The sequence below is a fragment of the Puma concolor genome, chromosome E3, assembly GCF_028749965.1.
Source record: "Puma concolor isolate L17-30 chromosome E3, mPumCon1.1.hap2, whole genome shotgun sequence".
Taxonomy (NCBI): Eukaryota; Metazoa; Chordata; class Mammalia; order Carnivora; family Felidae; genus Puma; species Puma concolor.
The window spans coordinates 42,447,023-42,459,364 of record NC_141682.1 but is presented as its reverse complement, the minus strand read 5'-3'; the positions used below and the strand labels follow the sequence as shown (position 1 = coordinate 42,459,364).

At 58.9% G+C, this 12,342-nt stretch overlaps 1 protein-coding gene across 7 annotated transcripts; it reads right to left on the bottom strand.

Moving 5' to 3' along the window:
• Nucleotides 1-246: 246 nt before the first annotated feature.
• On the bottom strand, nucleotides 247-11,504 carry RGS11 (regulator of G protein signaling 11). 7 transcript variants are annotated; one of them, XM_086691774.1, is made up of 17 exons: nucleotides 11,408-11,504; nucleotides 10,939-11,035; nucleotides 10,809-10,859; nucleotides 10,504-10,610; nucleotides 9,761-9,812; nucleotides 9,589-9,647; nucleotides 9,293-9,369; nucleotides 9,039-9,120; nucleotides 7,576-7,644; nucleotides 6,499-6,576; nucleotides 6,352-6,413; nucleotides 6,116-6,229; nucleotides 5,895-6,010; nucleotides 5,653-5,740; nucleotides 5,418-5,556; nucleotides 1,142-1,224; nucleotides 247-1,048 (listed from the first exon to the last, which is right to left on the bottom strand). In XM_086691774.1, exons 1-17 carry the CDS (start codon nucleotides 11,450-11,452, stop codon nucleotides 925-927), a joined length of 1,443 nt encoding a protein of 480 aa, XP_086547900.1. In that variant the 5' UTR covers nucleotides 11,453-11,504; the 3' UTR covers nucleotides 247-924. The 7 variants fall into 7 exon arrangements, with proteins under 7 accessions (XP_086547900.1, XP_086547901.1, XP_086547896.1 ...); XM_086691775.1 differs by having other exon boundaries at nucleotides 6,499-6,528; XM_086691770.1 differs by having other exon boundaries at nucleotides 9,293-9,647.
• Nucleotides 11,505-12,342: the final 838 nt, after the last annotated feature.

The following is a 12,342-nucleotide window of genomic DNA, read 5'->3' as shown; positions in this document are numbered from 1 at the left end:
CACTCCCCACGTACACGCCTCACCGGGTACGCCTCTCCGACACGCCTCACCGGTACTCTCGCGGACACGCCCCACGTGCACGCCCCACGTACCTGCCTCACGGACACGCCTCTCCGACACGCCCCACCGGCACGCCTCACGGTCACGCCTCACGCACACACCCCACCGACACGCCCCACGTGCACGCCCCACCAGTGGGCCTCACAGCACACGCTCCAGGATTTGGACAATAAAGTGGGCTCAGAGTGAGAGCTGCGGGTCTTTTATTTCCGCGTCGGGCGTGGGTGCGAGCAGGAAGGGGGGCGCCGCTCCCTCTGGCCCCACAGAGCTGCGCTCCCAGAGGACCAACTGTCCTCCGCCCCGGGTCTGGCGTCCGCCTCCTCCCCCAAGGGCTCCACCCGCCCCTGCGGGGAACTGGCACCAGTTGTCACCAGGGTGGGGCCGTTGGGGCCGTCCCTGTGCATGGAGAAGCCGCAGCCTCCAGGACACCGGCCAGAGGCGCCCCTGGGGCATGAGGCCTGGGACGTGCACAGTGGCGGCCACAGTGTAGACGAGACGCCGGAGGATGGCTCTAGGCTGACTGGAAGGCTGAGGCGCCCCCAGCAGAAGCGGGGACGTGGTGTGGGGTCCCCACAGGGTCACACTGGGCGGAGCGCCCCGGGGAAATCCACCCGGCGGCCTGCATCTCCCCCTATGACAAGTGCCGCCTGCCGGAGGCCCACCTGGTATCTGCCAGCAGTTTGTGGTTCTGGAGGTGGGGAGGCGTCGAGAGGGCTTGACAAGGGCAAAGGTGGGAGGGAGCCCAAGAGGTCTGTTTGCCCCACAGCAAGGCCGGGGCCTCTGGGCACGAGGGGACGCCCGTGCCAGGGCTCTCAAAAGTGGCCAGGACCCTGGGCAAGAGGTGAGGGTGGCGCTTCTGCCCACTTAGGCGCCCCCCTCACCACACTCAGGGCCACCGGCGGCAGCCGCAGGCTCCCCAGAGGTGGCGGCAGGAAGCAGAGCGGGGCTGGGGCTTGAATGCGGCAGCTTCCGCATGAACGGGAACACCCTGTGGGCAAGACGGGACCTGAGCACGGGGCAGCCGTGAGGTCCCGCCCGCCTCACTGCGGGTCTGCACTGCTCCGGGCACGGACAAGCTCACCGTTTCTTCGCCTCTGGGGGAATCACGGCTTCGGCCAGCAGGTCTTTGTAGGCGGCAGACTTCAGGAACCTCGGATAGGAGTCCTGCAAGAGACCGCGCCCAGACGGCTTCCCCTGCCGGTCCAGCCTGCCACTGCCGGGGCCTCCGCCAGCCCCAGGTCCCCCCCACCCCGCCCCAGCGGACAGTGCTGGGGGCGACCACCCCAGACCTCCCCAGAACAAGTCAGACGGACTTGGGGAGACCTAGGCTCCTATCCAGTTTACCCACAAAAGCTGGGCAGGGGCCGGGTGCCCATGCTAGGAGTGAACCGTGGTACCCACCCCCCCCCCCCCCGTTCTCTGTGTACCCCGAGAGTGAGGGGGAGAACACAGAGCAAAATAAAAAGCAAGGTCGAGAAAAACTGTAAAACTGCATAGTATACAATAAAGAGGGAGAGAAATCGATGAACCCAACTGCTTATTATATTTAAAAGAAATAAATAAATTTCAAAGAGTTAATTTTAGTGGGAAGAAGGGAAGACAGCAGAAGGATCAGGACAGAACCACATTTACTTGAATGTACCTTCTTTGCTGATTGGATTTTGTGGTTTTTTTTTTTAATTTTTTTTTAATGTTTTTTATTTATTTTTGAGACAGAGAGAGACAGAGCGTGAACGAGGGAGGGGCAGAGAGAGAGGGAGACACAGAACCGGAAGCAGGCTCCAGGCTCTGAGCCATCAGCCCAGAGCCTGACGCGGGGCTCGAACTCACGGACCGCGAGATCGTGACCTGAGCCGAAGTCAGACGCCTAACCAACTGAGCCACCCAGGCGCCCCAGGATTTTGAAACTGTGTAGACACTTTACATAATTATAAAATAAAACAACAAATAGTCAATTCCCAAACACTGGAAGTCAAGTGGGACAAGTGAGCCAGGCACCCAGTCGGTGACACCACCCTGGCCACACGGAATATAGCTGCTGGAGGGGGCGTCCCCAGGAGGGTATGTGCAGAGGACCAAGCCGAGGAAAAAGTAAACCATTTTCAGTGACTGTATGGTAAATGGTAATGCTGTGTTGTTGAGACTCCTGAGTGAAATGTGAGAAAAAAGCAAGTGAGTCATGTTAGCATCGTCGAGAACCAAGATTTTCAGTGGGTTAGTGAGGAAAGAGATGGAAGTCAACAACGTTAAGGAAATTCTCTAATCCTGAACCTGAATTAGCAGTGTCACGAGGCACCTGGGCGGATCAGTAGGCGGGGTATCTAACTCTTGATCTCTGTTCAGGTCATGATCTCATGGTTCGTGAGTTCGAGCCCAAGTCAGGCTCCATGCTAACAGCATGGAGCCTGCTTGGGAGTCTCTCTGCCCCTCCCCCCACACGCACACGGGCACGCGCTCTCTCTGTCAAAAATAAATAAATGCACCTTAAAAAAAAAAAAAAAAGTAGAGGTGCCTGGATGGCTCAGTTGGTTAAGCGTCCGACTCAGGCTCAGGTCATGATCTCACAGTTCGTAAGTTTGAGCCCCACATCAGATGCTGTGCTGACAGCTCAGAGCCTGGAGCCTGCTTCAGATTCTGTGTCTCCCTCTCTCGCTCTCCCTGCCCCTCCCCCACTCGTACTGCGTCTCTCTCCCGCAAATAAACTAAAAATTAATAATAAAAAAAGGAAGCATCAGTACGAGCTCCTGATGTATCCTGTTTAAAACACTGATACTCCTACTTCTGTTCACTGAAAGGGCCCGAAACAGTTCAGGTTACAGTGGACACATCAGCGTGTGTGTCAAGGTTTCTAAACACCCTTGAAAAAGAGCCAGGGCTTCCCATGGAAACGGCTGACTCCAGTTCTGGCACAGGTGGAGCCGGGGACAAGCCACCACACCAGAAGGCAAGAAAGCCAGCACGGATTTCAGGACACATCAAATGCCCCAGGAGCCAACAGCTGGCAGGCTGGACCTCTGCACGGGAATTAAGGGTAAGAACCAGAGCGGAACGAAACCCGTCATCTGGTGAGAGTGTGGATTTACATCGGGGTTAAAACTATCTCAGACTTACCACCCTTGGCAGACACCGTGGGTACGATGCATTATTGTGAAAACTGGTGACTAAAAGAAGGGGTCAAGCACTGATCCTGCCTTCCCTGGACGACTGTGCCACAAAGAGCAGGCGAGAAGAGGTGTCTCAGAGCAGTGTCCCCCCTCTTAAACAGAGGCAGGGACGAGCCAGCTCCTTGCCTGCACCGAAGCCACAGGCTGCTCCCGTCACAAAAGGAGAGGCGCCCCCACGTACCTCCCGATGGGAGAACACACCGAACACCATCTCTGAAGTAAAGACCCTTGGCAAAACCAAATACACGAAAAAACTGAAGATGAATCCGATCAAGTCTTAAACGTAACTACCAATCGGCAGAAACACACAAGGACACCACGAGGGCGCCATTAGTAAAACCCAGACTGTGGGAAATCACAGGACAAAGGACCTCCAGTTTCTTTAAAACAAAACAAAAAAAGAAGAAAAGGTAGAGAAGAAGCCTCTGCTTTAAAAAGAGGTTTAAGGGGCGCCTGGGTGGCGCAGTCGGTTAAGCGTCCGACTTCAGCCAGGTCACGATCTCGCGGTCCGGGAGTTCGAGCCCCGCGTCAGGCTCTGAGCTGATGGCTCAGAACCTGGAGCCTGTTTCCGATTCTGTGTCTCCCTCTCTCTCTGCCCCTCCCCTGTTCATGCTCTGTCTCTCTCTGTCCCAAAAATAAATAAATGTTGAAAAAAAAAAATTTAAAAAAAAAAAAAAAAAAAAAAAATAAAAAGAGGTTTAAGGGGCACCTGGGTGGCTCAGTCAGTTGAGCATCCGACTCTTGATTTTGTCTCAGGTCACGATCTCGCGGGGTTCAAGCCCCGAGGTGGTCTCTGCACTGAGTGTGGAGATTGCTTGGGATTCTCTCTCTCTCTCTCTCTCTCTGCTTCTCCCCTGTTCACGCGCTCTCAAGATAAAAAAACTTAAACAATAAAAATAAATAAATAAAAGGGGGTTTAAGAGATTTATTAACCCATTCTGACATATGGACTTCGTTCGGACCCAAATTCAAGGAAATTGAAAAAACAGGTGAGTTTTTGGCTGTGGCATTCAGAGGGGAAGATGCCAGAGATGTCCATACCCTAACCTCTGGAACTGTGATGGTGTCTCTTATAAGGCAAAGGGATTTTGCAGATGTGAGTTAAGTCAACGATCTTGAGGTGGGGAGAGGCCCTCAATTGTCCAGGTGGGCTCAGTGTCACCACAGGCCCTTATAAGTCAAAGAGGGGGCTGCAGGAGGACCAGAGACACAGGTCAGAGATGTTAGACTACCGGCATAAAGACGCAGGAGGAGGAGGTGCCAAGGAAGGCAGGCGTCTGCAGAAGCTAGAAAAGGCAGGACATGGGATTCCCCTGGAGATTCCAGAAGGAACCAGTGCCACCCACACCTTGACTTTACCCCAGGAGACCTGTGTCAGACTTCTGACCTCCAAAACTTTAAGAGAATAAATTCGTGTTGCTTTAAGCCAAGTTTGTGGTGTTTTTTTACAACAACAACAGGGAACTAAACACAGAGGCCAAGTGAGGAAGTTTTGACCCCGACTGGCTCTTTGAGGACACTGAGTGACCCTGTGTTCAGTATGTGATACTGACATCTGGGGTCACGTTGAAAAGGGAGGGAGGGGGTCCATGTCTTTTAGAGGATCTTGAAGTATCTACAGATAGGGAGTCTGGAAATGGCTTTAAAGTCACGGGGTGGGGGGCAGGGATAGACAATGAATCAGGATAGGCCCTGAGCTGACTGTTTTTGAAGCCAGGCAGTAGGTATGTGGGGGTCATTTTACTATGTTTTTGTTCACGTTTCAGATTTTCCATGTTAAAATACTTTTCTTTTGAGGAAGAGAGCATGAGCATGAGTGGGGGAGGGGCAGAGAGCGAGAGAGAAACAGAGAGAATCTCAAGCAGGCTCCATGCCCAGCACAGAGCCTGACATGGGGCTTGATCCCATGACCCTGGGAGCAGGACCTGAGTCGAAATCAAGAGTCGGATGCCCATCCAACTGAGCCACCCAGGCGCCCCATATTAAAACCCTTTCTAAAATCACGACTGGACCTCTCCTTAGGCCTGTGGCTTGGGCAAGCCCTCAGCCCTTCTGAGCCTCAGTTTGCCCCTCTGTGAAAGTGGAGCCTGGGTCGCAGGTCTAAGCATGCCAGCAGCCGGTGAGAAGTGGGTGTGCAGACCCAGCTGTCACGGGGCCAGGCACTCCCCGAGCCCTCCCGGCCTGCACACTCACCTTCTTCATCAGCATGTAGATGTGCAGCTGGGCGTCATCCAGCACGTAGCGGTGGGGCTGCTGCAGACCCTCCAGGGTCCGCTCCATCGTCCGGCTGTCGATGTTGACCCACCGGGCAGCGCCAGGGGCCAGGAACTGCCTGTGTCGGCAGGAGGAGGACGGGAGACAGGCCCTGTGGGTCCGGGTTCCGCACGCAGGCCTAGCGGCCAGCCGGCACCTGCCCCTCGGCACTCACTGGTACACGGCGTCCACCATGGCGCGGACCTGGGCCTGCCCTCCGTGGCGCAGCTCCTCGCATGCCTCCCAGAAGCTCAGGTTCTCAGCTAGGGGTCCACACGCCAGGTCAGGCCAACCTGAGCCTTGGCCATGCCGGCAGAAACGTGGCAGGGGCGGGGCGGGGGGGGGTGGGGCGCGGGGGACGGTCCTAGGCAGCAGCATCCCTCACAGGGGCCTCGAGCAAGGCAGGGGGCTTCTCACCGCTGAACTCTGTCCCGAGAAAGGCCATGAAATGCGCCCGTCCCACAGGGTCTTCCAAGAGCTCCTGGAAGCTGAAGCCCCATCGCTCCACGCGGAGCTTCGTGGGCACAGCCACGCTGGAGGGACAGGGCACAGGGATGTGCCGGCAACGGGGGTGGGGAGGGAGTGCCCCAGTGGGAAGGGAGGTGGGGGGCAGTGCCCCCTGCCCCCCCTGGGCTTACCTGGGTGCGTTCATGGTCCAGTAGGTGTCATCATCTGTGACCCAGGGGTTGCCAGGCAGGCACCCTGACATGATGGGATCATGCAGCTCACGTTGGCTGCTGAACTTCAGGTACCTGGGGAGTGGGGGGACGGTGCCAGGGGCCAGTGCAGGGACAGGCTGTGGGGACAACGGCACTCGAGGAAGGGCCTGGGCTCTGGGCGGGGGTCCCCAGCCGGTGCCCTTCAGCCCACTCACGCCTCAAGGCAGACAGAGGACTTCACCCGGGCCCTGCCCAGGGCTTTTCTGCACAGCTCCATCTAGGACGTGAGGCCGATGAAGTGGGGCCTGGCCTGGGGGTCAGCCAGCCCAGGCCCCTCTCTCCCACCCACTCCTAGGACCTACCTCTCGCTTGTAGAAATCTATATTCTTGGTCTGGAAAGGGCCGGGCGGGCTGCAATTAGAAGGCAGGCCCTGTGGGGACTGAAAACCCACCGTAGTTCAAGAGTCCATCCCTGGGCTGATAGAGAATGGCTCAGGCCCCCTGCCTTGCCCCTTGAAGCCCCCTCCTCAATGGAGGGGTCTGGCTTTCCAAGAAGCTTCTGGGGGCCTCTAGTGTAAAGGTTTCCAGAATGTTCCATGGAGCCCTCAGGTTTCCAAAGTTACCTTGCAGTTCCCCAACTGTCACTATTTCATATTTTCGAATGTAGTTAGGTCTTTTTTTTTTTTTTTTTTAACAGCAGATACACGAGAAATACTGCAACAGAATCCCACTCAGGAAGTCAGTCTCGCTAACTTATGCTCCAGGGTGATCTCAGCCTGTTCAGAGCTCAGAACCTGCCTGCCACATCTTCCGGGCCAGGTGGATGGACTGACCCTTCCCAACACCTGCGAACCCTCAGGATGCCCGAGATCTTCAATTTTCGCCTAGGCTCTCTTCGGCTGACTTTATAACAAGAAAATTACAAACCCGCAATCTTGAACTAGGACTTTGAAGTCAGGAAAAAGTTTTATCTGTAAGGTACTAGATGTGGGATATTTTGCATCTTGTGGAACTGAAACAGAGGGCTCGGCTGCCACCAAGTGTGGCCACGTCTGTCCTGGCTCAGTTCCCTCTGGTTCCAGAGGCCACTGGAGTCCATGCAGGGTGTTGGCTGGCTCGGCCCAGACCCCTCAGGCCTGCGGCCCCGCCGAGGGCACACCTCCAACTCCCCCGGGTTCTGATGCTGTCCCGGCCCGGGGAGGAGCTCCCACTCTTCCCAGGGCCCCATCGCACTTACTTGCACCCAGTGCAGCAGGTGGGAGGCAAGAGGTGAGAGTTAGCAGAGGCCTGGGAGCGGGGGTACAGGCAGTGGGGCATGACGGCAGGGTCAAGTGCCATTTGAAAAAACGGATGGATGGGTGAGCAGCCCCCAAGTTGGGGTGGGGGAGGTATGTGTGCAGGGTGGGGAGTGGTCTGGGGGTATGGTGTGGGGTCCTCACCATCTGCGCTTGCCCGGCAGTGCAGGAACTGCGCTCTGGACCCTGCTCCAGGACGCTGGGGACCCCTGGCTGCAGAGGGGAGGCTGAGATGAGGTGAGGGGTGCAGCCCAAGTGGGCTGGTGAGACCCGTCCTAGTCTTGTGTTCCTGTCCCCCACCAGCTTCATATACGGAAGCCCTGCACCCACACGTCCTCCTTCAGTGGAAACTACAGGGGACCTGGCGGGGGCTCCGTTGGTGAAGCGTCTGACTTCAGCAGAGATCACGATCTTACTGTTCGTGAGTTCGAGCCCTTCGTCAGACTCTGGAGCCTGCTTCAGATTCTGTGTCTGTCTCCTTCTCCCTGCCCCTCCCCCACTTGTGCCCTGTCTCTCTCTCTCTCTCTCTTAAATAAATCAAAAAAAACACAAAACATTAGAAACTGTCATTCAGAGAAAATTAAGAACCTGAGTCTCCAGTCCCTAAGCCTGCTCTCTACCCATCTTCACCCCCATGATTACCTCACCTCAGCTGAGCTCACCTCCCCGCTCCTGACTACTCAAACCACAAACCTGAGAATCCTTTTTTTTTTTTTAAGTAGGCTCTGTGCCTAATGGGGCTCGAACTCGCTACGCCAAGATCAAGCGTCATGTGCTCCACAAACATAGCTGGCCAGGAGCCCCCTCCTAACCATCCTTCTCGAGATGCTCACCCGCCCCACATCTTGCTGCCCTATCCTCAAATGCATCTGCACGTCTGGTCTCTTCCTCACCTCGGACCAGGCAGAGCCCTCATGCCTGTTCGCCCGGAGGCCCCCGCTGCCCTGCCCTCAGCCCGTGTGCACAGCCTCGGGGCCACGTCTGCTCTGTCTTTCCACCTCCCTATCCTGCCCACCTGGTGCTCAGGTGGAAGAGGAGGAGTCATTTCCCACAGACACCCCCCCCCGCCCCCCCCGCCCAGACACACACTTGATGAGTTATAGGCCTGTGGATCGCTCTCATTTTTCTTTTCCATGGATTTTTCCCACAAGAACTTGCATTCATGCTGGCTCTGACCGCCCCCACAGACCAAGATAGCCGGTCAGCCTCATCTCTCCACAGCAGAGGACTAGCACACCGCCTGCTCAGACCGCGGTTCTGGGTACAGCCTAGCTACAGGCCAGCACTCCCCAAAATTCTTGGTCTGTGACCTCAGTTCCTCAGAGCTATAACTAAGCCTGACTCCACTTTGCCTCCTCCTCTAGACCTAGAAAGAGGCCGGTTTGTCCTGGGCTGTGTGGATGGGAGGCGGACGCAGGCCCGGGCCTCAGTTCTCATGGGCCCCAGAAATAGAACTTACTGCTGGGATCCCGAAAGCCGCATCCTTATCACAGGCTCAAAATGCAGGTTCAGAGCGAGCATTTGAGAGAAACACACTGCCTTCTGGCAAGATCCCGGTGCTATACAAGGAACTGCCCCCCCCCCACACACACACACAAGGGTATTACCGGAGGCCTATTCACCAGCCAGTACGTCTGCTCCTGGCACGCCATGACCAGCCTGTCCCCCTTCCTGCGCTGCTTAGCTGCCCTGGAGGGAGGGTAGGTGGAGCTGGGGGACAGGGTGCCCACAACAGCACCTCTTCTGCCCTGTCCCCACCCTCAGGCCAGAGCCTGGGGAAACAGCCAGGGCTTGGTACAGCTGGGCCTCCCGGGCAACTCCCACTCGATGCCCGCAAGTCATGGGTGGGGCAGGGTCTCACCGAAGCTGCTCTCTCGCTTGCATCACCACCAGGTCCCATGCGTGGTTGATCTTCCTGTGCAGCTGGCCATAGTGTTCCTGGAGGGTGTTGAGGTCTACCCTGGGCAACCCCTCTCCTGTCCAGCTCTGGGTTAGGGACCACCCACGTCCCCACCGAGACATATAGGGATCCCGTGTTTGTGTCTGCACCATCCCGGGGCCTGGGCTGTGTGTGTGCTCCAGGGCAAACTGAGGCCCCGGGGTCAAGAGCAGGGCTTGGGTTCCTCTGGCTGGCCTCAGCCTAGGGGAGCGTCCCACCTTCTCGTGGCCGACCAGGGCCCCCTGCTTTCGGATGTTCTTCTTCGCCAGGTAGATGGCTGGAAGGACAGGGGACCAGGCTGCAGAGGAGAAATCTCTGCCCCTCGTCCCTTGCGACATCACTTCAGAGGGCAGGAAGCTGTCCCAGGTTAGCCTGCTCCTCCTCACTCACCATAGTCCAGCTCAGTAGCTGGCCACAGCGTGCTCGTCCAGAAATAGGGCGTCTGGTATGGTGCAAGGACAGCGTTTCTGGGACCTGCTGGACCTTCCCCACCCCAGGAGTTGTCCCCCTCCCCAGGCCCCTTGGGAAGAGACTGGGCGGCCTCAGAATCTGCCTGTCTGCCCACAGCCTGGAGACTCACACACCACTGGCCATCTTCCCCACCTGGAACCAAGCTCCACTCACCCCTTGGGGCCCCCTGCAAGCACTGCCTCCTGGACTGGGCTCCCTGAGTCCCTACCGCCTGGTGGGGGGTGGGGGTGGGGCCTGCTCAAGTCTGTACTAAAGACTATGTGTGGGGACTGCCAGGGAGGCCAGGCAGGACAGGTCCGTCGTGATTGAGGTTACGCACTGAGATGCTAGAATCCTGTCCCCAGGCCCCGCACAGACTTCTTCCTGGGTGGGGGTTTAAGGATTCTCAGGGAAACCATCAGAATCCTCCACAGGTGCTATACCCTTTATGGGTCCCCTGCTGCGGCCTCAGAGAAGCTGAGGGTCTCTCCCCTTATCCTGGTCCTCCTATCACAGGGCATGTGTGGGTTGGGGCAGTGGACCACTCCCCAAGGGCCTGGGGGAGGGGCAGTGGACCCAGACCTGTGGTGACATCACCACGCCCTACTCCAACCCCTTCCACAGGTCCCCTCTAGCTGGGCTGCTGGGTTTGTGCTTTCCACCTGCTCTCAGTTGCACCTGACCTGAAATCTGTAGGGTGTGTCGTCTGGCCGGAGCACAAGACAGCGGGGGTCTCGCAGCGGGTACAGGTAGCCGTGCTGCACCAGGAGAGTGCCCAGGTGCAGGGCCTCTGCGGGGCGGCAGGGTGGTGAGTGCTCAGCCTGGGAGAACCAGTCCCGGGGCTCTCCCTCCCCAGCACACTTGGCTTGGCCCTGACACCTGTGAGCCCAGCCTAGGCCATCAGCACAGCGACCCCAGGGCAGGGGGCAGGGGACAGGAGGCGCGGCAGGGGTGGGGCACCGGATGAGCAAGGGGCTGACCCCCTTACCCTCCTCTGAGATGCAGTACTTCTGGATCAACCACTCCACGAGGTCGCTGCCTGCACAGCAGAGATTGGCATGGGGTGGGGGTAGGCTCGGGCAGGGCCTCCATCCACCCCAGCCCCCGCGGCGCCTCACCAGCCACCATGTGCGGAATGACGGTGATGAGCAGGCGCTGGCTCCGCATCTTCACGCCCTGGTCGGGGTCCTGCATACTCACGACCACCCGCTCCATCTGGGCGAAGGGGGGCCTTGAGGGACTGTTCCGGCCCGCCTCCCCCGCCCCGCCCCAGACCCAGACCCCGATTCCCCGGAAAGGGCCGAGAGCCCGGGACCAGTGCGCTCAGAGAAGATTAACACGCACGCACGACGGTGGCATCTGAGGCCGCGGCGGGCGGCGGAGGAGTGGGGGCGGGGGCGGAGGCTAGAGGCGACTCCCGCCCCCGCAGCCCAGGTCTCCGCCGCCTCGCCCCGCCTCGCCTCACAAAGCGCTGTCGCCCCCAAACCCGCGGCCACACTCGCGCGCACCCACGCCCACCCCTCTTCGGCTCCCGGCCTCGGATGCCGGGAAATCGAGGGTATGGCGGGACCCCCAACCGGCACCCACCTTGCTCAGATGCGGCATCTGCGCACCGGCGCGAACGCCGGCCATTGCGGCGGGAAGGCCAGATGGCCGGTGGGGGCGGGAGCCGCCCCCCTCCCCCCGCCCCGCAAGACCCGCCTCACGCCCCTCTCCGCCCACGCCCCGCAAGACCCGCCCTCACGTCCTCGCAAGACACGCCCCTCCCCATGAGATCCGCCCCCACGCCCCGGAAGACCCGCCCTGCGCAACCCCCGGAGTGGTTGCGGGGGAGGGGGGGGTAGCCCCGGCAGTGTCAGCCCTCAGGGCACACGGGGTCTGGGGTCTGAAGTCTGGAGGAATCTCCCCCTACGACGGGAGAAACTGAGGCCTGCGCCTGCGGGAGGGGCCGCGAGGTGGGCCGTGGAGATGCCCGCCCTGGGGCCATGGTGCGGAGGTCAATGAGGGAATCCGGGCTCAGCTGGGACAGGGTGGGGGGCTCAGGGAGAGGAGGGTCTCCAGGAGAGGGTCCTTGTGGGGTGGATGGGGACAGCAGTTCAAGGTCTCTTGTAATCCCTACCCCCCCTCCCCCAACCAGCCCACGTGTGACCTCCTCAGGATGCGGCAGCCCCAGTGGTGGAGGGGGCTGTGAGGTCAGGGCAAAGGGCTTGACTGTCCTAGGAGTGTGTTTCTGTGATCGTGACACCATGCGTCACACCACGTTGGTGCCTCACGTTGGCTGTTGCAGGTGTGCTGGGTGGGGGGAAAGGTGGCAGAAGGCTCACTCTCCCCCCAGCTGCACAGAGGCCTGGGCAGGACCAGTTGGGGAACAGGCAGAGAGACTCCACAGATACAGGATATCTGAGACTGTGGGAGAGGACCTTTACTGGGGAGGGGGGATCTCGACACGCCCGCCCCACTCGTGGTTCCCTTGCAGCCTCTAGGCTCAGGGCCCTGTCCTGGCCCTTCCTCCCCCTACGCCA

What these genes read in the sequence shown, in the direction of transcription:
- RGS11 (XM_086691770.1), bottom strand. Translation starts at nt 11,452, where the DNA reads ATGGCCGGCGTTCGCGCCGGTGCGCAGATGCCGCATCTGAGCAAG. An exon ending in TAGATTTCTACAAGCGAGAG is followed by an intron (nt 6,414 to 6,498) that starts GTAGGTCCTAGG and finishes CTCACGTCCTAG; the next exon opens with ATGGAGCTGTGCAGAAAAGC. An exon ending in TCTACATGCTGATGAAGAAG is followed by an intron (nt 1,225 to 5,417) that starts GTGAGTGTGCAG and finishes GGTCTCTTGCAG; the next exon opens with GACTCCTATCCGAGGTTCCT.